Source organism: Lagopus muta, chromosome 1 (genome assembly GCF_023343835.1).
Source record: "Lagopus muta isolate bLagMut1 chromosome 1, bLagMut1 primary, whole genome shotgun sequence".
Taxonomy (NCBI): domain Eukaryota; kingdom Metazoa; phylum Chordata; class Aves; order Galliformes; family Phasianidae; genus Lagopus; species Lagopus muta.
In genome coordinates, this window is record NC_064433.1 from 191,107,819 (window position 1) to 191,130,080 (window position 22,262).

At 41.2% G+C, this 22,262-nt stretch overlaps 1 protein-coding gene across 1 annotated transcript in view; it reads left to right on the forward strand.

The window, feature by feature from the left end:
- RSF1 (remodeling and spacing factor 1) overlaps positions 1 to 22,262 on the forward strand; it is a 60,540-nt gene that overhangs the window by 27,775 nt on the left and 10,503 nt on the right. Inside the window, exons 6-14 of the mRNA XM_048933332.1 lie at positions 3,217 to 4,937; positions 7,366 to 7,563; positions 8,463 to 8,567; positions 9,933 to 10,012; positions 14,139 to 14,193; positions 15,360 to 15,469; positions 18,096 to 18,163; positions 19,285 to 19,492; positions 20,804 to 21,027. Of these exons, the coding sequence (XP_048789289.1) occupies positions 3,217 to 4,937; positions 7,366 to 7,563; positions 8,463 to 8,567; positions 9,933 to 10,012; positions 14,139 to 14,193; positions 15,360 to 15,469; positions 18,096 to 18,163; positions 19,285 to 19,492; positions 20,804 to 21,027 (2,769 nt within the window). The remainder of the gene's footprint in view (positions 1 to 3,216; positions 4,938 to 7,365; positions 7,564 to 8,462; positions 8,568 to 9,932; positions 10,013 to 14,138; positions 14,194 to 15,359; positions 15,470 to 18,095; positions 18,164 to 19,284; positions 19,493 to 20,803; positions 21,028 to 22,262) is intronic.

Sequence of the window (22,262 nt, forward strand, 5' to 3'; positions counted from 1 at the left end):
TTTATTTTTACTTTTAAGTTTGAATCAGAAATACAGGCTTTTTCCTCACAATCTTGAAGAAGGCATGAGCTTATGTTGAAACAATTTGAAATCCAAAAATATTTATACATTAAGTGGTCGTGAGCTGCCTCCACCATGTTATTTTTGCTAGTAAAGAACCCATTTTCCTTCCTTATTATCATGTCATTGCACATATTAAATATCTTGCCTGACTTGGTGGTTTGTGCATTGGTTTTACTTAGTATCAACCTGAAATATTTTGTTACAAGATTTTTCTTAGGTTATGAGAAGCTAAAAGCTTGTTATCCCAAGTAATTTTACCCTGGTTACTACCCTAATGTTAACATTTGGTTAAGCTACAGGAAAGCAGTTGCTCGATCAGAAACAAGAGTTAAGTTTCCAGTGTGTTAATGTGTGCTTCTTCAAATCTGTGTAATTAATCTGTTAGCTGGAGAGGAGCTCTGCACAGAAGGACACGGGGGTCCTGGTGGACAGCAGGTTGGCCATGAGCCGGCAGTGTAACCTTTGTGGCCAAGAAGGCCAATGGGATCCAGGGGTGCATTAAAAAGAGTGTGGCCAGCAGGTCAAGGGAGGTGATCCTCCCCCTCTACTCTGCCCTGCTGAGGCCGCATTTAGACTGCTGTATCCAGTTCTGGGCTTCCCAGTTCAAAAGTCAGGGATCTCCTGGAAGGAGTCCAGAGGAGGGCCATGAAGATGAGAGAGGGCCTGGAGCACCACCCGTATGAGGAAAGGCTGAGTAACCTGGGTATGTTCAGAAGACAACTGAGAGATCTGATAAATGTTTATCTGAAGGGAGGTGGGAGGTAAGTGGATGAGGTCAGGCTCTTCTTGGTAGTGTGTAGCAATAGGACAAGGAGAAATGGCCTAAAACTTGAACATAGGAAGTTCCATACTAACATGTGGAAGAAGTTCTTCACAGTAAGGGCGATGGAGCCCTGGGACAGATTGTCCAGAGAGATGGTGGAGTCTCCTTCTATGGAGATATTCAAGATCCATCCATCCACCTACCGTTGCCACCTACTGTAGGGAACTTGCTTTAGCAGGGGAATGGACTCAATGATCTCTTGAGGTCCCTCCCAACCTGTGCCATTCTGTGGTTCTGCAGTTTAACTGGATATACAAAGTTAGCAAGATCTGTCCTGGTTCTCAATATCAAAGAGAAATGCTTCTCGTTCCTATTCTTCACAACAAACATTGTAGAATGGAAGAAATAAATGAAACGTTTAGATAAGTATAATTTGAGTTTGGAAGTGTTAAAAGACAAGTGCAGAAATCGCAGTAAATTGTGATGAACACTGTGAGAATTGTCTCCATCTAAGACCAGTATCTACCTTTGCATGCATGTGACAACACAATCTGTGTGGTTACTGATACTGCAGAATTCATTCTAGAGTGCTGATCTTGCTTTTGTCTAAGAATTAGTCAGGTCAGCTTAAGTAACGTAATCAAGACCTCCTTTTGGAATATGATTTTACTGAAGTCAAAATAATTCATTTTATAACAACTAAAGTCTCCGCTGTAGGCAAGTCCCAAAGTCCTTTTGCACACTCCAGTGTCACCAGAGTCACTGGCTCTGCTGCCATGCAGGATCATTCTTAGGCACTAGTCCCACAGACCTAATGATTAATGACATTATTTATATATGCTGTGATTTAATTGCAGCCAACATACTCACAGAGCAGCACTTTGATCAATTAAGTTTAATAATTCTTCCTATTAGTCATCAAACTGTCCTCAAGTTCTAGGAATGCATAAAAGCCCTTCAAAGGTTCAGTGAAAATTTATCAGAAGGACTGAAAGCTGCTTTGACAGCTTTCCAAATAGCATTAAAGTTGTTCCTTCAAAAATAAATGGATCCAGTTCTTCCTTTTTGTTTTGTTTTTAACCTAGCCTTCTTAACTTGAATTGCTGTAAGACAGTTTGTGCACCTGCTGAGTCACTGTGGCATATCAAGTGCTTTTTGAGCAGCTGGGAGAGTTAGAAAGTAGATCTTAGCACAGCCATTGCTTTATTAGCGCAGGAGGAGATTTGGGGTTCTGGTGATGTTAGTTTGGGAAAAAGCAGTTGATGATAGGAAGAAATGGTTCAAGTAAGTCAATCCAGAAAGATGTGAAGAGAAGGTGGAAGGATACGTGCATGGTGAATGTGTCACTGACAAATGCTGACAAATGTCTTTAGAGAGGTGGCTTTAATGTTACAAGAGCTCAGAGTGGTGATTACCTCTACGAAGGGAGAAACAAGCATCCTTCAGCCTTCAAAGTGTTATTGCTTCTGGTTGCATCTATTGCATCTGGAGGATGCATCTTGCACCCTTTGCTACTTGCTGAGGCTTATTTGGGTATGTTCTTTGTATTTAGAAACATTCTAAAATATATGACTTGCTTCTTCACCACTCTTTTCTTTTGTAAAACGTTTATTTTCTCTAAATGTAATTAATTCACGTTCTTGCCTTTCATGTTGGTAATCACTTTGGGAAGCTCTCCGCTTGGAAAAGAATCACACCAGTGTGGAGGGAGAGGGGAGAGGTAGAAGACAGAAAACATGGCTTTGTTGGGAGTTATGGCACCTGTTCTGCAGCATCTTCCAGCTGGTAGAAGATGCTGTTACACTATCTGTACTGCATCATCTTTGCTTTTTCTAATTAGCTCTGTCCCTACCTGACTCAAAAAGCATGGCAAAATAAAACACCTGAGATGTTAAGTAGCTTCAGCGATGATAAATAATTGTATGAAATACAGAGCAACAGAATAAATGCAAGGGTTCTTCTGAGTGCTGTAACTATACTTTGGGCCCCGTTAATTCAAAACTGCTTGAGCAAAGCAGGCATTGAGCAAAACCTTGCACGCTGTGCTTAGGTTTTCTGTATCTGTCCTCTGAAGGTATTGTATTACAACTGAAGAGGGAATTGAGGTGGATAGGAGGATAAGTATAGAATTCTGCTAAAAGCATCTGAAATCTAGGTTTATCTTGGCTAGTAATTAAGCCAAATGGTGATTGTGTAGCTAAAAATTGGCAACCTCCTTGCTTAATGACAGCTTGAGACAAGCCAGGCTCCTAATAATTCCAGGAAAGAATATTTATTTGCAGGGAGCTTTGGGTTGTTGACTTTTTTAGATATGCCTTCATTTTGATGGATACTGTTTGTAATCCTATAGGTCCCCTGGTTGTTTCATCACTGTTTTTCTCTGTCAACAGAAAACCAATTAAAAATCAAAGAAGAAAAAGACGAGGTGGAGGAACAGTCAAAGGAATTGGAAAGTCTTCCTCTTCCTGTGGTCAAAGAGGATGAAAACATGATGAAAATAGAGAAGGCTGAAGAAAAAGAAATTATAAAATTGCCAGTAATAGTAAAATTAGAGAAGCCTTCGGAATACAACGAAGAGAAACAAACTGTCAAAGAAGAAAGCGACTCCTTTAAAGAAAATGTGAAGCCTGTTAAAGCAGAGGTGAAGGAAAACAAAATAGAACCAAAAGACCTAAAGGAAGTAAAAAGTTCTACTGACAAAATAGCAGTTCATGAGCCTGAGAGGTTAGAATTTTGTGTTAATGTCAAAACTCCCCAGGAAATTGTGGAGAAATCTGTAGAAGAAAGCGAGAAACTTAAAAATGACCAGCAGGCAAAAATACCCCTTAAAAAGCGAGAGATCAAGCTGACAGATGACTATGACAGTCCTATAAAGGGGTCCCTGTGTAAATGTGTGACTCCAACGAAGGACGTCTTGAAGGAAGAGGGGAAACCAGAAGAAGAAACTTTTAAGAGAGTCCCTACAATTACTGCTTTATGTCCCGATGGGAAAGTGCTGGTTAATGGAGAGGTTAGCAGTGAAAAAATAACCCCAAGTGTCATACAAAATAATCGGTCTGAGCACTCGGTTGGTGCAAAGGAAGACAGCAGCTCATTAAAAGAGAAAAACGGTAAAAGTGGGGAAAAGGTATCAGACTCCCTAAATTCTGTTAGTAAAATTATAAAAGCATGTGAGGTTGAGAAAAATGCAGTAACTGTGGTGAAAGAGCTAGGAGCTGTGGTCTCTGAGGTTTCAAATCAGAAAGTGCCTTTAAAGGAGGAATCTAGTCCCGTGGAGAAAGAGAACCTTGACAGTCCAGCTACTGAGATGGTAGTGGAAGAATCTTCAAACTCTGAAGACTGTGCCAAAAAATCCGAAGAGAAACTAGCCACCATAATCCAAAAGGACAGACTGCCACCCAAAGAATGTTTAGAGAAGCTGGAGAAGCCCACAGATGCATCTGCTCCTGCAGAACTGCCCAAGCCTGCACCATCTGAGGAAGAAACCTTGGAAAGCAGAAGCGAGCCTGAGGAGAAACCTGATTCTCCCAAAGCTGCTGAGACACCTCCTCCATCTTCTTCTCCTTTGACTTTAGAGAAGTCTGTTTTGGAAGCGGAGGGCTCTGATGCTAAACCTGCTCTCCTTGAGGAGAGCCAAGGAGAAGAAAAATCCAGCCCTGAAAAACCAGAGGAAGAGCCTGAAGCTGCCAAGCCAGAGCCAGAGGGATTAGACGATGCCCATGCGTCCAACCTAGAGAACTCCTCCGAGAGTAAAAAGGATTCCCCAACACCTAAAAGCAAATTTAAGTATAAACTAGTTTCTGAAGAAGAAAGCTGCACAACAGATAATAAAGAAATAACTTCTGAAAGACAGAAAGAAGGGATTAAATTAACTATCAGGATCTCCAGTAGGAAGAGAAAGGCAGAAACACCGCCAGAAGACGTCACTGCTGGCCGCACGTTGAGGAGATCCCCAAGGATATCTAAGCCTACTCCGAAAGTTGCGGAGACTCGGGATCAGAAATCTGACAAAAAACGATCTGAAGAGGAAGAGGAGAAACCTGCACATAAACAGGAAAGAAAAGAAGATGCAAAAAAACAGGAGAAGGAGTCAAATTCTAAGGTTAACAAGGTAATATAGTTTTACTGTCTGGCGTTGCCGCAGTCTTTCCTAACAGGAGTATGTGTTTACATAAGAATATTAAGGATTACTTCCCTTTGGTCAGCCTTTGCCTGGAGCTAGATTTGCAGTCTGGTTAGTGGATTCAACCAAGTTAAAACCACCCCCTAAGAGAGTGCTAATATCTGTTGACTTAGCAGCTTCTAACATTTTTCATGTAAGCCAAACAAAAAAGACCAAACCAGTCCAAGTGAGTTCTTTTAAAACATGACATGATCAGACCTGAGTCAGTCTGTGTGGCTGAATGGAGACTTCCATTCTTCCAATGGAGAAAATGCTGTGGATTTTCTAGGTGGATGCTTGCTGGTGTCTGGTTGGCCAGTTTGAGAATGAGCGTAAGCAAAGAAACAACAAAGGCAACAAAGCTGGTGAGGGGTCTGGAACACAGGCCATATGAGGAGAGGCTGAAGGAGCTGGGAATGTTCAGCCTGGAGAAGAGGAGGCTCAGGGGAGACCTTATTGCTCTCTATAACTTCCTGAAGGGGGGTTGTAGTGAGCTGGGGGTCGGCCTCTTCTCTTGTGTCATCAGTGATAGGAGCAGAGGGAATGGCTTCAAGCTACGGCAGGGGAGATTCAGGCTGGACATGAGGAAGTATTACTGTTCAGAAAGGGTGGTCAGGCACTGGAATGGATGCCCAGGGAGGTGGTGGAGTCACTGAGCCTGGGGGTGTTCAAGGAAAGGCTGGATGTTGTGTTGAGGGACAGGGTTTAGTGGGAGCTATTGGGAATAGGTGAACGGTTGGACTGGATGAGCTTTTAGGTCTTTTCCAACCTTGGTGATTCTATGATTCTATGACTCTATGAAACAAAATATTATGACTTCTTACGTTTGGGATACACAATTTGCTCTGGGCAGAGGTGTCTTTTTCATACAAAAAGTTAAATGTGCATCTGTATAGTGCTTGTAAATCAATGTAATGATCAACAGCTTTATTCATTTAACTTCCTGATGTTTCTGGATGTGCAATGCCAAAGAAAAGCAAGGAGGAAAAAGCAGCCTGTATTTTCAAGTATGCTCTTTTCTATCAACTTGAAATCCTCTTCATATTTCACTACTGTGCATTTCCTTATTGTTCCTGTAGTTTTACCAACACATGCACATACTCAGCAAGTTCTGAATAACCTTCATAAAATGAACAGTTTTACTGAATATTTATCTTTTTTTTCTTCTTGAAGAGGTTCTTTAAAGATAGATTCAAAATAAAGATGACGTATGATGAAGCCTCAAATTAAATTAATTCTCTCATGGATTTAAAGTACAGTTTTCTATTAAAGTTTAGTGAATAATGACATCACTAAAGAGACAGAAGTTCACGATAAGAACCTGAAATGAAATTTTACCAGTATGATGTATTGCTGCAGTATGAGTGTGTCCTGCAGAATGTTTTGTACAGTTTGGTTAGATAGCTGGTTCAGAACAGCGAGTAACCTGGTCATAAATGAAAAGTGTTCTGAGCTGAAAAGCCTAGGGAGGGTATTTTCCTTTTTCAATTTCTGGAGGGTAAAAAGTATTTGTGAGAACTTGAATTTTTGGTATATTATTGTGAAGTTAAAATAGCCTGGTTGTAGGAAGTAGTTTTAACTAATGCAAAATGGGATTCTGAATTGGAATTGGAATTCTGTTTTTCATCCAAAATATGTCTTAAACAAATGTCTGATAAAACTTAACACTTCACATAGTAAATGAGAGAAGTCATTTTTCCAGTCCTTAAAATAAATAAATGTCCAAATAAGTCACTGGTAAGACATGTGGTTATTTTATTAAGGTAGGTATGATATAAAGGGGTGAATGCCCTTTTCAACTAGCATCTGATGAATCGTTTTTTTCCTTATGAAAAAGAATGGAAAAGTATAACTGTGAAAGCAGACTGTGCCCTTACATGGTGCACTGATTTTCTTTCAGAAAACTCTGCCTGTCATAAAAGAGAGCTTCAAAAACACTGAAATTAATGTACTTGTTAGAGTGTAAGCATGTTTCCTAAAGCAAAATGAAAGAGATGAAGTGCATGTTAGAAAAGAAAAAAAGCCAACTATACGTATACATATATTCAGTTTGGATTATGGAGAACTATCATAAAAAAACATCAAATGTGGAATTCACCATGTTCACAAGGAGGCCTCAGTCACTGATCTGTCTTTGTGGTCTGAGATCTCATTTGAAGATTTCTCTGCAGGTAGATATGTAGTTTTCTCCCTTTAGTATCCTGTTGAACTTCAGGGCTCATTGAAGGTGTCTGTTCCTTGAAATGTTCTCTTGTGAAATTATTGCAACTGTTCTGATTGAGATGAATCACTTTACTGTAGAGAAAAATATCTTTTAGGATCTGGAAAGAAACTGTAAGTTTCCTTTGTGTTTTCTCTTTGAAATGGTATCACTCAGAGGAGCAAAGTTCGGTGGACAGGTACACGAACACGTGGCAGGTGGAAATACTCAAGCAATGAAGAAAGTGAAGGCTCAGAGAGTGAAAAAAACTCAGATGAAGAGGAGGAAGAGGAAGAAGAGGAGGAAGAAGAAGCTGCACCTGCTGACGATGATGAACCGTGCAAGAAGTGTGGCCTTCCCAACCACCCTGAGCTGGTAGGCTTTGGGGGAAACCTTCTGAGTGATTCAGGCAGTTCTGGTTGATCAGAGGAGTGTCTGAAGGTACACCATTGATACACCAGTCTTTGGGGTGGCCGTGTGTAGAAGCTCAACAAGCTTTCAGTGCTTCTGATGTTTATGGTCCTGGTTCATCACTGGTACGTACTGTCATAGATTCTTCTTATTAGAAGAATATACAGCCTTGCAGTGAGTCCACAAAATGAGCATATTCTCAGATGCGTGAAAGATATCCCAGCACGGTTGAGACAGTTAAAATGTTAGAGATGTGTATTCCACCAGATGGTCACACAGTTTATGTGAGCATTATTGCTCAGTTTTAGTGGAAATAGCTTTCCCAACTAAGGAGGAATCGCAGTAGTTGGTTCTGCATACCCCAGAGAGTCTGTGAGTCTGTCTTTGCCACCCTGGACATAAGAACACCACAGCTGAGGAAACTGCCTAAGATTGCTGTGCTTCCCTTCTGGCCTGCATGGCCAGGTTTCCTTCATGTGGATGTAAGTGCACAGGGAAAACAGTTCCCACCACATCTTGTCCAGATGTAGTTTTCTACTTAGTCCAGGGTCTGGAAAGCATTACAGGATTCCATAGTACGTGTACGCAGTCTGTGTAATCCAGTAGTGCTGAGTTGCCTGAGAATACAACGCAAGATGAAATCTGGTGCTAAAGTGGAAAACTGTGATACATAAACTTGCTCATAAAAACCACCCGTGGCCTTGGAAACATCCAGTGATAAGTGATACAGGACTTTTTTTTTTGGTTTTGGCACAGTCCAAAGTATTTATGAAGTGCTTCTGTGTTGGCAGGGAAAATAGTTCTGGAGCTTGTTACACGTTGCGAATGCCAAAAGATATTCATGATTTGTTTTGTTTCAACAGATTTTGTTATGCGACTCCTGTGACAGTGGATACCATACAGCTTGCCTTCGCCCTCCTTTGATGATAATCCCTGATGGAGAATGGTTCTGCCCACCTTGCCAGCACGTATGGTTCCTGTTCCCCTTCACTTTCAGCACTGTGGTTGTGGAGATTTGTTGGGAGTTTAACAGTTTCCTTCTTTCATCTTTTTTTTTTCTGTTACAAAGCAGACTGTGATGCATCGTAGAGATGCTGATCTTCCCCCTTAGCCATTAGTAAAACTGTTTTATGAGGTGGTTTTCCTTTCCCTTTCTTTCTTCTGTTAGTGACAAATACTGCATGTTGCTGTTTTTTTCTTATGCTAAGCAACTTAAAGAATAACGTAGCATTAACAGTATAAAATCATAATTTTATCCTAAGAAGCATCACATTGTCATCCAGGAGGGGGAAGCATAGAATCATAGAATTTCCCGAGTTGGAAGGGAGCCTTAAGGATCAAGTCCAGCAAGGAATAATCAGGGATCAAAGCAAGCAGCTGTTTCTGAAGTACTGTTCCTCCTTCAGAGACATTTGCTAAGAAGCTGGTAAAGAAAGCTGCCATTTCTGGTTAGCATCTCCTAGAAAACCCAATGTTTTCCCTGCTGAGTAATAGACAGGTATGAGCACTTTCACAAAGGTTACAAGCTGCTTCTTAAAAAAAAAAAAAAAAAAAAAAAAAGAAGGTTAAAAAAATGTTGTGCATATGTCTTGTTTAATTTTAAGTACATCTAAATAGCAGGAATTGCAGTGGTGATGCTTGGAAGGATAAGCCAGAGAGAGTGCAGTGCTGTTCCTGCTAAATGAATGGGGAACCATCTATGCACGTTTTCAGAATAGTCTGCCTGAAGATCTCTGATCTTCCTTTCTTTTAGATGAATCCTTTGTCAGAATGGCTGTTGCTCTGCAAAATGGTGTGACACAGCTGTATTGTGCATTGGCTTTCAGTTGTCTTCTGAGAAGTAGTTTGGGTTAAGTCGTCGTGATCTTGAATCGCGAGAATGTTCAAGAATGTTTTCTTCCTTAAACAATTTCTTATTGCTGCTTGCAGTTAAGTCATCTCCTTGCTTGGTTGCTGTTTAGTAATTTTTAACATGAAAAATCACAGATTTGTGCAAGTGTGATGATGATCATCCTTGGAAATAGTGTGATGAGGTATGGACATGAAACAAGGCACAGCTTGTCCATAAAAGGTCATTGTTCCACATGGCTCCTGGATTATTAAATGGCATTCTATGATATGGAATATTTGGTTAAAAATATTTGGAACCTTTTATCTGTGGTGTCCATAGACTCACATCTCTCCAAAGGTTAAGATCAATACCAGATAGCACTGTTAACAAAGCTTCGTGTTTGTTTGTATTCATGTTGCCATGAATAAATAATGCACAAAGCGTCTGAGCAGGAGATGGAAACAGTTCTGAAAGAACCTAATCCTGTGTTTCATTCCCTTAGAAATTACTCTGTGAGAAATTAGAAGAACAGTTACAAGATCTGGACGTCGTCTTAAAAAAGAAGGAGCGTGCAGAACGCAGGTACTGCTGTAGGGCTGTGTTCACAGCACACTGACTGTACGTGCATTAAGGGAAACTGGAGCCCAGCACAGCTTTGTCTTCACACTGATTAGTGGTTATTGGTGGTGCAGTGCTGGGAGGGCTTACAAGAAAGGTGGAAAAGTCCAATAATTAGAAAAGATAAATAGCTTGCGTTGAACTTGGGTCAAGGTGTCAGGAGGTGATTTTGGCTTTCCCACAGCTGTACTTCAGTGGTTTTCAGCACTGGTTCAGCTGCATGTTGTTAGTACTGTCATCCACGTGTAAATATCCTGCTGACAGCAAGGTTAAGCTCTGCCTTTGGTATAAAGGTAATCCAGATTAGTGTGGTTTCTGAATCTTGTTGCTTTAGATTCTGTTAAACTTCACCTGTTTTACAAGATGGTGCAGTTGCCATAGTGCATCTGAGTCACAGCTTTGGCTGACATTTTGCATTCACTCCAGCCATTTCCAAAGGCTCAGTGCAAACCAGTCTGCTGTGTTTGTGGGCAGCATCCTTAGTGCTTGAACATCCTACCTGCAGTTTTCAGATCTGGTAAAGAGGGACGTGAAACAGAATTTGCATAATATACGGCTTGTGTGTTGAGCACTCTGTAACGTTCAGTGACATCTGTATGCATTATTAAGCACAATTTTGCATTAATTGTATCTTAAAAGGCAAAATTCACCTGAAGATGAGACGTCTTTAATACAGTAATTGGGCAGGTTTATATTTGTAGCATGACACTGACACCACATGAGATACAGTGATCTGGTGCTTGGGAGAGTGGAGCAGAATCCATGCTTGTGTTCAGCCTCTGTCAGCCCTCCTGTCTGTGATTGCTGTTGTAGCAGCAACAGTGACAGTGGCAGATCAGGTACCAACTGTTCTCAGCTTCTGCTCAGAGCGGATCTAGTAAAATTCACTATAGTGAAATTACCCTTGGTTTGCCAATTAGTGAATTTGTAGCTGTGAGAACAAAGGAATTAGCTGATTTTGTGAGTGAGCTCAGCTTACAAACAGCCTCCATCTGTGCAGGAGTGTGGAATGCAGAAGAACTGTATCTGCTGCTCTGTTTTATGGTGGGAAATCTCATTGCTAGTGAACAATATTTTTGGTCTTACTTTGGTAAATATTCTGCTGGCAACCATTACTTGGAATGCAGTTTTTTTCCATCCTGTCGTACTTCTTTGAACTCAGTGGTATTGCATGGGAATGTGGCTTTCTAACTGTTACAGGAGAGCACACAATCAATACAGTAGCAGTCTTCAGTGTCTGAAACAGATGTTTCACAACCATTTTGCAATCTGATCCTCATTCCAAATTAACCTAATGTTTTCTGTTGTAAAGGTTTCCTTTACAAAGAGAGAAGTGAGTTTAGGTTGTAAAGATTTTGTGATACAGTAATTGAATATCGAAGTTTTTCAACCTAATGGTGGTGTATTTTAGTAAATTGCCAGGTGAGAAGGCTGAAGAGAGCAAGAGTTGTGATGCTAGAGGAAATGACAGTCTGCTCTTTTTTATTGCTGTGTAAATTACAGTTGGTTGTTTGGGGCACAGGAACACTTTAATGTTTCTATAAGATCACACAGTACCTCTTGTCTGTTTTGCTGGGGAGAACAACTGTCTCACCATGGGCACTCACACTTAACAGCTTCTTGTACTGTTATCAGACTCATTGTTGGTTTCTGAACTGGTGACACTGCTGTGCTTGTGCAGTTATTCCCAACCTTTCAGGAATCTGATTAAAATTGATTCAGCTGTTCAGCTGTGTTCTTACACATCCCCAAAGTGCCACAGATGTTCAGTGAAAACTTTTCAGTTTCGTGACGACTCTGACAAATAACTACACCAAAGTCATGCCTTTATTTTCCTCCCCTTCCTGAATTGGAGGTGCTGCTGCAGCAGCCTGGCTGAATTTCAGGTGTCTGCACTTAAACTCCCGTAGTCATGTGCTATGACAAGCCAGAATAGGCATCAGAGCTGTTCTGGATGCCACTTTTAATCTTAGTAGAGACTCTCAGACTTCTTTATAGAAAATCCTACTGGGGATTCTCTACTTCTTGCAGGCCACGTCAGGCAGAGCACTTCCTTTCATGTACTCCTAGCTTCCCTGTAGCAGTGTTTTCTAGATCCTTATAATATGTGTTTGTAAAGAGTTGGGGCCCATCAGCATCCAACAGTTCCAAACCTGTTGGTGAAGATGTTTACACTGTTGGATGGTGTTACTGAAGTGTTAGTGAGTGCCTAAGCCAGGGGAGGTAAAGCAGATCTCAGAACCTTCATGGATCATGCTTAAAAACAGCTGAATTTTTCTCATCCCTCCCATTTCTTCATGCTTTGCATTAAAAGAAATGAGAAATGGAAGAGACCATCAAAGACATTCACTGTATATTTAAATGTTTTCATTTGTAGTTCCTTTCTGATTTTAGGAGTTGCATTCCTTTCCTCAAGGTGCTACTTGATCGCATTTTTAGAACACAGGGACTTTGCAAAGGGTAAAATTTCCTCCTCATCCAATTATTCTCATGGTGCTCAGGATGGACGTTTCTTTTGGTCTGTCACTTTGGAGAGGTGATATTAGGAGGCACAAACAAATACTTTAATAGAAAACCAACGTTTTCTATTTAGACATGATACGGAGTTGTCAAAGCTTATGGTCTTTTTGGCTTTAAAATAACCTAAAATCCATTTGTACTCTCCGTTAGTATTACTTTAGGAACTATATGTGTTTGTGTTATTTAATAAAAAGATATGATGCTGGATTCTTTCAGTAGATAGTTCTCCAGAAGATTGTTGTGTAAAAATATACAGTGCAGAAGGCTGCTGCGAAAACTACTTTAAAATCGACATAGATTTCCAAATTAATCAAAGTATTGGAAACCAAATTTTTACTCACAGATGCCTGTAATTATTTGCACAAAATGATGCACATTTGAAGCAGAGGTGTTGGGTCATAGAATCCTAGAATGGCTTGGCTTGGAAGGGCCCTCCAAGATCATGTGGTTCCAAAACCTTGCTGCAGGCTGCGTTGGTCAGGTTGCCCAGTCACCAGCTGAGGTCACCCAGGGCCCCATCTAACCTGGCTATTAACACCTCCAGGGATGAAGGGCAATTGGGTAGAGGTGTGGATGACTTGTGTGCATCCTATTGCAAATCCATTGTAATTGGGTGTGTGCTCAGTGCAGCCTCGCAGGGTAACTGCAGAAGTTGATTAATGCAGAATCTTTATCTCAGGAAATCAGGAATTTAAAGTTTAGCATTGGTTCTTGCATGATTTCATTTCAACCGTGGTGACGCTTCACCAGATCTTGAAAGCTGGAGGCCTTCTGGCAAATGTCTCGTTCATCCCTTGTCCCTGCTGCAGCTGTGTTCTAAATCACTTTTATTCAAAATAATGTTAAAATCTATAGAGGTATCGATCACTTTCAGAGTCCTTGCAGGTTCACCAGCTTTCTTTGTTACTTTCATTTATTTAAATTATCTCTCACGTTCATGGAAAAGGTCACAGATTGCCTACTTAGCCCAAAGATCAGAACCCAGTGATGTTGGAGAGGTGCTAGGATGTCTGAGGCATCTTGGGGCAGACAGATGTCCCACTGGAGCAGCAAGCAAAGGCCAGGAGCCAGACATGGCAATTCAGCTGGCAGTGGATGCTTGCTAAGCTGAGCTTGCTGCTACTGCCTGAGCTCAGTTTTACTTTGATTGAATCCTGTGAGCTGCTGTGGACCATAAGGGCAGCCTGCAGTAGTTTTTCTTATATTTGAGCACTGTTCTCTCTCCTGGTTCTCTGGACCAGGTGTCCATGCTTCTTCAGCTTTTCCTGCACTCCAGTAATTCCTACCAGCTCATCATAGAATGTCTTCATTATCCTGCAGGCTGTTCTCTTGCCCATGCATCCTTCAACCACCGTGCATCTTCAGACTCCATTCTTTGTGAGGACTCTTTGGAAATCACTTACCATATTCATACAGGAAAATATAATACCATGGGATTTAATATGTAATTCCAACAGTAATAACTTTTCAGTTGGTGCATCCTCCTGGGATGGTTATGGTGCTAACTGCAGTGTTATTTTGGATATCAGCAATCTTTCTGTGAGCTTATTTTCTTTTTTCTCTCCTAAAGAAAAGAGCGACTGGTGTACGTGGGTATCAGCATTGAGAACATCATTCCCCCACAGGTAAGTGACTGTGTCTGTGTTGTATTATTCTTTTATTTTCTACACTTCTCAAGGAAGAAGGTTCTGAACGGCATGTTAGAAGAGTATCTTGGGAAGAAAGATGAGTGTATTTGTAGGACAGAAACAATTCCAGAGTCTTCCTTTTAGTCTGAACTTGAGTTCAGCGGAGGGGCTTTGGGACCCTCCATCAGTGAAGAATCTCAGAATCAACTTCTCCCATCAAAATTGGGATGTCAGTAGAATCCATTGGCGTTCTGTGAGTTAGAAGGGTAGGTATGCAGTTTCATCAACTCTGGTATCCACGTCTGAGCTGGAGTCACAGCCTTCCTTTAGAAGCAATGGAGGGAGATGAGTGTTTTCTGGCTTTTGACAGGGGGGAGAGGTATGGGAGGTACTTCCCTCCCAGAGATGCATATTGAAGTTGCATTTGATGAAAAACTATCAACGTTTTGTGTTTTAGTAACAAATGCTCCCATGTGATTTGACTTTACAGAAAAGGAGAAAATAAATCTTTTTGTTGATGTGGAGACTGTCCTTTTCTCACTTCTTGAATACATTTTCAAGTGAATTTCTTCATGTCAGTCAGATGCCTTCATCCAAAATTATGTCATCTCTTCTTCCATGAGAGTTTAAAACAAAACTTCTGTTTAGGTATAGACTTTCCTCTCTGACAGTAATAAAGCCAGCTTTCTCCCTCTGTCTCTGGATAGCAGATAAATGGTAACAGATTTTGCAGACTTGCAAGAGACTCTGGCTGAGAGTCTGAAACTCAACCCAGGCACGGATTTTTAAGAAATGAATAAATTGGAGAGAACGTCATAAAATTAAACTGTGTGGATTCCATCAAAGCTGCACCATGTAAGGGCATTTGTAGTGGCTCAGACCAAAGCCAGCCCCATCACAAGACACCCATGCTGTTGGCTGTATGGGTCAAAGAATGGTGTGGTGGCACAGGGGCAGAGTCACTGTACGCAGAGACTGACCTGAGCAGTTTGTTCAGCTTTGCTGCATTTACAGGTGCTGGGAGCATCACCTGGCTGCTGTAGCATTAACACAGTGGTGCAGTGGGACCTTTGAGTGACGTGTCTGTGCTGGTGTGAGCACAGGCATGAGAAATCTGGAGGGAGTGAAGAGAACTTCTTGATACTTCTGTCTTATGTCAACAGGAGCCAGAAATCCCTGAAGGTCAAGAAGAAAAAAAGAAAGATTCCAAAAAGCACAAATCAAAGCTGCTTGAAAGGAGGTCTACCAGAACCCGGAAATGCATAAGCTACAGGTAGGCAGCTTGTTTAAGCAGCTTATAAAAATAAAGCATACCATCATTTTCCTTCTCATTCATTCAACCTCCTGCTTCTCATGCACACTTTCACATTTAAAAGAGAGGCCAAATTAAAGTGTCTGTGTTGTTTCCTCTGAATACCAGTTATGCTGGATGTTTGTGAAACAGAGGTGCTTATTACTGTGTATACTGAAAATGGGATGCATAAGAAGTTAAAACACATGTGGTGCTTTGTTCAGCAATGCTGGAGAAAAAATGGTGTTATTGCAGCTCCTGCTGTAAGTTAAAGCAAGTGGATTACACTCCTGCTTTCTGTTGTAAGGAAAAACTTTTGCTTCTCTCTAAAGGCCTGCAGTTCCCATCTCTTTTTTTCCTCTTTGGGGACTGGAGAAGAGAACTGCTGCCTAAGAGCTTGTGTTTTTTGTCCCAGCTGCATTGGGAATATAAGGAGTCCTGCCTTTCCCACAGTGCTTGTTCTTTGTAGACCCTTATCATAATAATCAAGAACGTTACAACTTCCAAAATTTTCCAGCAAATAACCATGGTTAAACTCAGTCTGGTTGTGCCATTGAGGAGAGATGTGACCTTTGTGTTGGGTTTTCAACCTGCTCTACAAACTCATTCTGACCTTACTCAGCTATTGAGTTTCTGTAACTTTAAAATTAACAGCAGAAGCCACACTAACAAAAATGTCATTTCTGGCTTGTGAAGTTAAGTATCTCTATAAGGAACGTGATGCCAGGGACACAGTTAGATAGATTTGCTGCTATGTCTGTAGCAGGTCAGGCAGCAGCTGGCCAGGAGTCTTACCTGTAGGATATCTGGCATGACTTCAGCAGGACACACATTATAGAGAGGCAATAACTGTTGTTGGAAATAATGTTTATTGTAATGTTGCTCCTGCAAATCAGTCTGTGATAGAAAATGGCAGTCTGTCTCACAGCCTGCATCACGCACGTAACTTTGAGCTGGTGAAAGCATTGCACGTGTCAGTGTGTCACTTCAAATCTGTGTGTCTGCAGTGAAGTCCTATTAGTGTCAGTGAGAACTGTGCGTGCTTTCCTTCCGAGGGGGAAAATAAATGCTAAATGTCTCGTTCTGCTTACAGACAAATCTGTATTGTGTAGCATTCTGGTTCTCTGAAGACAGGTTAGTTCCTTTTTTTTGTCATCTGTGCTTTCCTTTTGTGAGAAGGTTAGCAAAACCCTGCTTTCTGAATACAGCAGCAGCAGTAGAAATGATGTGTCATTACAGCTAATTGACAAGCAGTTGTCAGCCCATGTTGGATTTCAGGTTATTTGTGATTTGAGAGCATTAAGTGATTTCTCACATTTTAAAGGGTTTTTTTTTAGCACTCTAGAGGGAAAACCGTGTTTGAGTAATGTGGGACAAGCCTTATTGATGGAATAATTTCAGACTTACTTCCTTACTGTGTAAAGCTGCCTTCAACGTGACATACAGCTGTTCTCAAGATATACAGAAAGACCAGCAATCAGTCACCTCATTTTAAAAGGTGTTTTATGGCTGCTGTTGGGTTATAGAGTAATACCAGATCTGTTCTTGTCTTCTTCTGCTGGAGGTTACAATGGAGGATGGAGATAAACATACCAGTAATCTTTCTTTAGTGCCTGGCAAGACAAATCTTTGATGAAAGTATTGTCCCATGCACAGTCATTTCTGTTTTAAAAACAGAGAAATGAGAAGAAAATAATCTGAACAAAATGTCTTTCCTACAAAGATAACACAAGTTGTACTTTTTGCATGTAATTTCTCAAGGCAGGGTTTGGGTAACACAGGTAACAGTCCCTTGTTACAAAACTGCAATTCCTAACTGCAGAAACCATCTAAAGAAGTCATCTTCTGTGTAGGAGGACTGGCTTCATTCTCCTCCATTTGCCATTCCCCTTCAGTGAGCCACTCCATGTGCAGGGATTGAGGCAGGCTTACAAAAGCAAACTGCTTCTCTGTTTCCCATTTAGTTATGTAACGTTACCTTATGGTTTATTTGCGTTGCTGTGGAGAGCTCTGTACAGTACATCTCCTGTGTTCAGCTTAGAGTGCTGCCAGTCCATAAGGTGTAATTACTCCAAGGAGAAATCATAGAATCAAGGGCTGGAAATGACCTGTAAGATCATCCAGTCCAACCATCAATGAATGAAGCTGCATCATACAAATCCTGAAGGCAAATTTCAACAGGGTGGATAATTATCCCCTGGCTTTAATAGGTGCTTTCCTGGAAGCCTGTTTTGCAAATTGGCAGTGTGTGTGTCATCCCTGCAAAAGGTGTGAGGGCATTGCTAACATTGGTGTGAAATGTGCCGCTGATACCATTGCAAATAATTTTCAAATTATGTATCATTAAATTCAGCAGTGTGCCATGTAAAACTGAAGAGCTTTTCTGTCTGTGTAAATCAGAACCAACAGGTCTGTCAGTGACAAATACTTTGCAAATAGAAATAATAAACAGATCTTCTAGAAAATGGCTGTTTTCTCACACATCTGCCCCTTTGTCTGTGTTATTCATGAAGCCCATCACCTGTGCAGCATGGTTGGTTAAAGCAGTTGTAGATTTTGGGGTATGTTTCTGTGATGTCATAAAATCATAAAAAACTGTTACTTTTAGGTTTGATGAATTTGATGAGGCAATTGACGAGGCAATTGAAGATGACATCAAGGAAGCTGATGGAGGAGGTACGTTTCTCACGTTTGTTTTTCATTCTGGTGGTGGTATGAAGATTGAGACCAAATTTCTTTTGGTATGACAGGCAATGAATGGAGTCCTCTCCCTCACATTACACACTGTGTAATTTACAGTTCTTACTATTGCACTTTTAGGCTCACACTAAATAATTTCCCTTGGAAATGGCCATGCCAAGCTGCCAGAAGATGCCAAAAAGCATTTGGTGTTGATAGTTAAATTCAACTTGTACATGTTTTAATACGTGAATAAAGTAAATAATCATGACAAGACAGTTTTTGAGATTAATTCACTATGTTTTGAACTTGAGAGTTCAGCTAGCACCACTGACATTAACACCTGTAAATATTGGGCTCAGAAACTTGTCCACCTTTGGACCCTTTGAAGGCTGGGTCTGCAAATACAGTCCTGAAGTGCTGATGCAGATCCTTGAGCACTTCCCAGTTATACATGAATGAAGTGCAGCTGCACTCGTTGCTGCTTGGTGAGGCACCACAGGGAACAGAAGAGAGATCTTCCAAAGTACCTGAGACTGATGAATCCGTGCTTCTGCATCACCTTGGCTTCTGTGGAGACAACTGCTGTGAAACTTAATCCCTTCCTTACATGGCATCTCTACAGAGACAGCAGTTTTCAGAAGGCCAGCAGATGTATGCAGACAGTCTGAAACTCAGGTGTCTGTGGTGTGTTACAGAAGACCTTAATAAATGTAACTTAAATCCTCAACAGTAAAGCCAGCTTTTCTTAAAGTCGACTTATTGGCCAAACAGCAGCTTAAACACTTCCAAAACTCCCAAGAAGAGCATGAAGGCCTTAGAAAGAAGATGTATGTTCTGTAACCTGCCCTACTCAAAGAACACTGTCATTGGGGACGATGTACTTTGTGGTTAAGTAGCAGAATGCCAACATTTACCTTCTGTCTTCTGTGTTGACCTCAGTGTTTCCCAGGGACCACAACTGGGGCTGACTTGTCAGGAATGAGGCTCCAGACAGCATCAAAAAATGATTCTATTACAGAAAACAATCTGAAGCAGGAGGCATGGAAAAAAGTTAGGAGCAAAATTAAACAAAAATAATCTTTCTCTTCTTTTCCCTTTTCTATGACTGAATTCAGGCATTGGGAGAGGCAAAGACATGTCTAATATCACAGGACATCGTGGAAAAGACATTTCCACAATCCTAGAGGAAGAAAGGAAAGAAAACAAGCGACCCCAAAGGGCTGCTGCAGCACGGCGCAAGAAACGACGGCGACTGAACGACCTGGATAGTGACAGTAATCTGGATGAGGAAGAGAGCGAGGATGAGTTTAAGATCAGTGATGGGTAAGTCTCCAGTTCAGCTTCTACCTCCAGTCACTGCCTGCTTCGGGTTTCTGTGACTCTGCAGTGCCCCTAAAATGGTCAGTGGGGGAATGTGTCCGGATCCAGAACGGCGCTGTACAGTGCCAGCAAAAATGCTCCTGGCTTAGTTGAGTTTAGTTGTGCTGGAAAAACTATACTTCAAATCCATGTGCTGCAGTCATCCAAACTCCATTTTAAGCAAAACCTATCCTTAACAAAAATGCAGCTAAAGTGAGGAGGGTTCTTTGAAAATATGTCCTGTTCTCTGGGATCTTTATTTGGCCTGGTTGCCGTTTTGAAATCAGGAAAGTAAAATTTCTCCATTTCTCCAGCATACAAGACTTGACTTTTGGGTTCTGGAATCGGCTCTTGCCTTTTGCTTTCTAAAAGATAAGGTTTGAACACAGCCAAAGAGGGTTACACTGCAGAAAACAAATGTGTGTTATGCAAAGCTTCACAGACTGAATGAATATTGCTTTGGTTCACTGAAATTATTTTTCCCTGGAATTTCTAATCTTTCACACTGTGAAACACGTAAGGTTAAAAATAATAATTTTAGATTTTCTTTATGCCTCAATGAAGAGGCATAGTTGAGCTTTTAAAGCTTTTAGAGCTTTACGCAGTAGAACACTCAGTGTACAAAGTTTATAGGTGACCTACACAACAGATGCAAATATCTCTTGAGCTTTGTTTTCTCATATGACCACATGAAGGAATTTTCAGTGACATGGTGAATAGTCAGGCAGAAAATGATGAAAATATCCAACCTGTGATTGGAGCTTTTGGAAGTCTGTCAGAATTAATAGCACATACGTCTGTTAAATTGTGCTCAAGCATTTTCAACTCAGTTCTTTGCTGAATACCTTCTGAATGTAATCCTGGGATTTACATTCAGCTGGCAACCAAATGCAAGTGTCTGTGCACCTGCAGTGTTCCACTGTTCTTTTAAAAGAAGAACATGTTTTCCTCCCTCACAAGTGATGCCTGTGCAAAGGCGTTGCTATGTGAGCGTTAAGTTGAAGTGCACAGTGTGAACACTCTAGAATTTATCCAGTTTAAATCTCACCTGTGGTCACATTTTGATGCAACATTCATATCCAGCCACTGTTCTGATCCACTGTGTAATGTCATGCATTGTAAAGCTGTCTTCCAAGAGAAAACAGAAGCTCCATGTGGGTGATGGCAGTTTGCTCGCTCTGGATCTTCAGTACACATCATTTCTGTGAGATCTGTGCAGTTTTGCTTTGCACCTAACAGAGGTAGGTTCATGCAGGTAACGTTTCTTTGTTTCAGATCTCAGGATGAGTTTGTTATCTCAGAGGAAAACCTGGACGAAAGTGAAGATGATCCACCATCAAACGAAGACAGCGATTCCGAGTTCTGTGCCCGCATCTCCAGGAGACACCTCTCCAGGCCAATGAGGCAAAGCAGGCGGCTACGAAGGAAAACAGCCAAGAAAAAATATTCTGAAGATGATGAAGATGAAGATTCCGAGGACAATTCAAGCAGAGAATCTGGTGAGTATAAGTGGTCTTCTAAATGTATGGAATATTTTGTGCTGGAGAGAGGAAGAGTGGAAGTCTCAGTTTCCTGGCATGACATGGACGCTAATGGTTTTGGTTCCTTTGGTCGTGTGTGTCATCTTTGCTTCCTGTCTGTAAAGCTGTTTGCTGCTTGTTCTGCTGTGAGTGTTCTAAAGGAAACTGTTCCTGAGTACTAGGTTCTTGGCATTTAAAATCAGTCTATATTTAAATGTATGCTCCTGTTATGTTGTGTCTCAGTGTGTTTACAGAGAGGGTGGTGAGGTGCTGGAACAGCTGCCCAGAGAGGCTGTGGATGCCCCGTCCATCCCTGGAGGTGTTCAAGGCCAGGCTGGATGGGGCCCTGGGCAGCCTGGTCTGGTATTAAATGTGGAGGTTGGTGGCCCTGCATGTGGCAGCAGGGTTGGAGCTTCGTGATCCTTGAGGTCCCTTCCAACCCTGGCCATTCTGTGATTCTGTGATCTGTTTGGAACATGATTGCAGGGAATACAAAGGATGGAGGCAGAAATATTCTTCTTTCTATGTACTTAAAGACCTCCTGAAAAACTTAAAAATCCTCTTCTGAAAGAAGCATTTTTCCTCACTTTGTGTAGAAAACTTAATTCCTTCAGCTGCAGTCAGTTTTGTGTGGCATTCAGTTGTTAGAGCTTAGTTACCTTTTCTGTTTTCTCTGTAGATAAATTGTAATTGTAAATTGTAGGTAAATGTTTTCATTGAATGTAGACAGGATCATGTTGAAGTAGGTTGATTTGAAGTTCTGGCTTCCAGAAGGAGGGTTAATGCATGAACAGATCAAGATAGTCACATGCACTTGCACTAGTTGCTGTCTTCCTGTCCTGAACGCATCACTGCACGAAATGTGAGCTGTTAGTAATGAAGATATTTGCAGAACCTTGAAGATCCAGAGAATTTGGCCATCTACTCCATAATGCCTACAAGCAAGTTTGTTTCTTTGTGAACACGTATCTGCAAGAAGATCAGGCCCCGTTCTGTACCACCAGAAGCATCCTGTTTCAAAAAAGAGCAGGAAGAGGAAACACTGAATGCAGTGTAGTTTTCTTACTTTTGCAGCAAAGTGTTGGTTGGTAGAGCCTTGCCTCACTGATTCCAACGTAATTCCTTAGATGTATAACTGCATATTCATAGCTGTTCTTCTTTACCTCTGTTGCTGTCCTCAGGATCCTGCCTGAGCTCTGTTTTGAGTTAAAGAA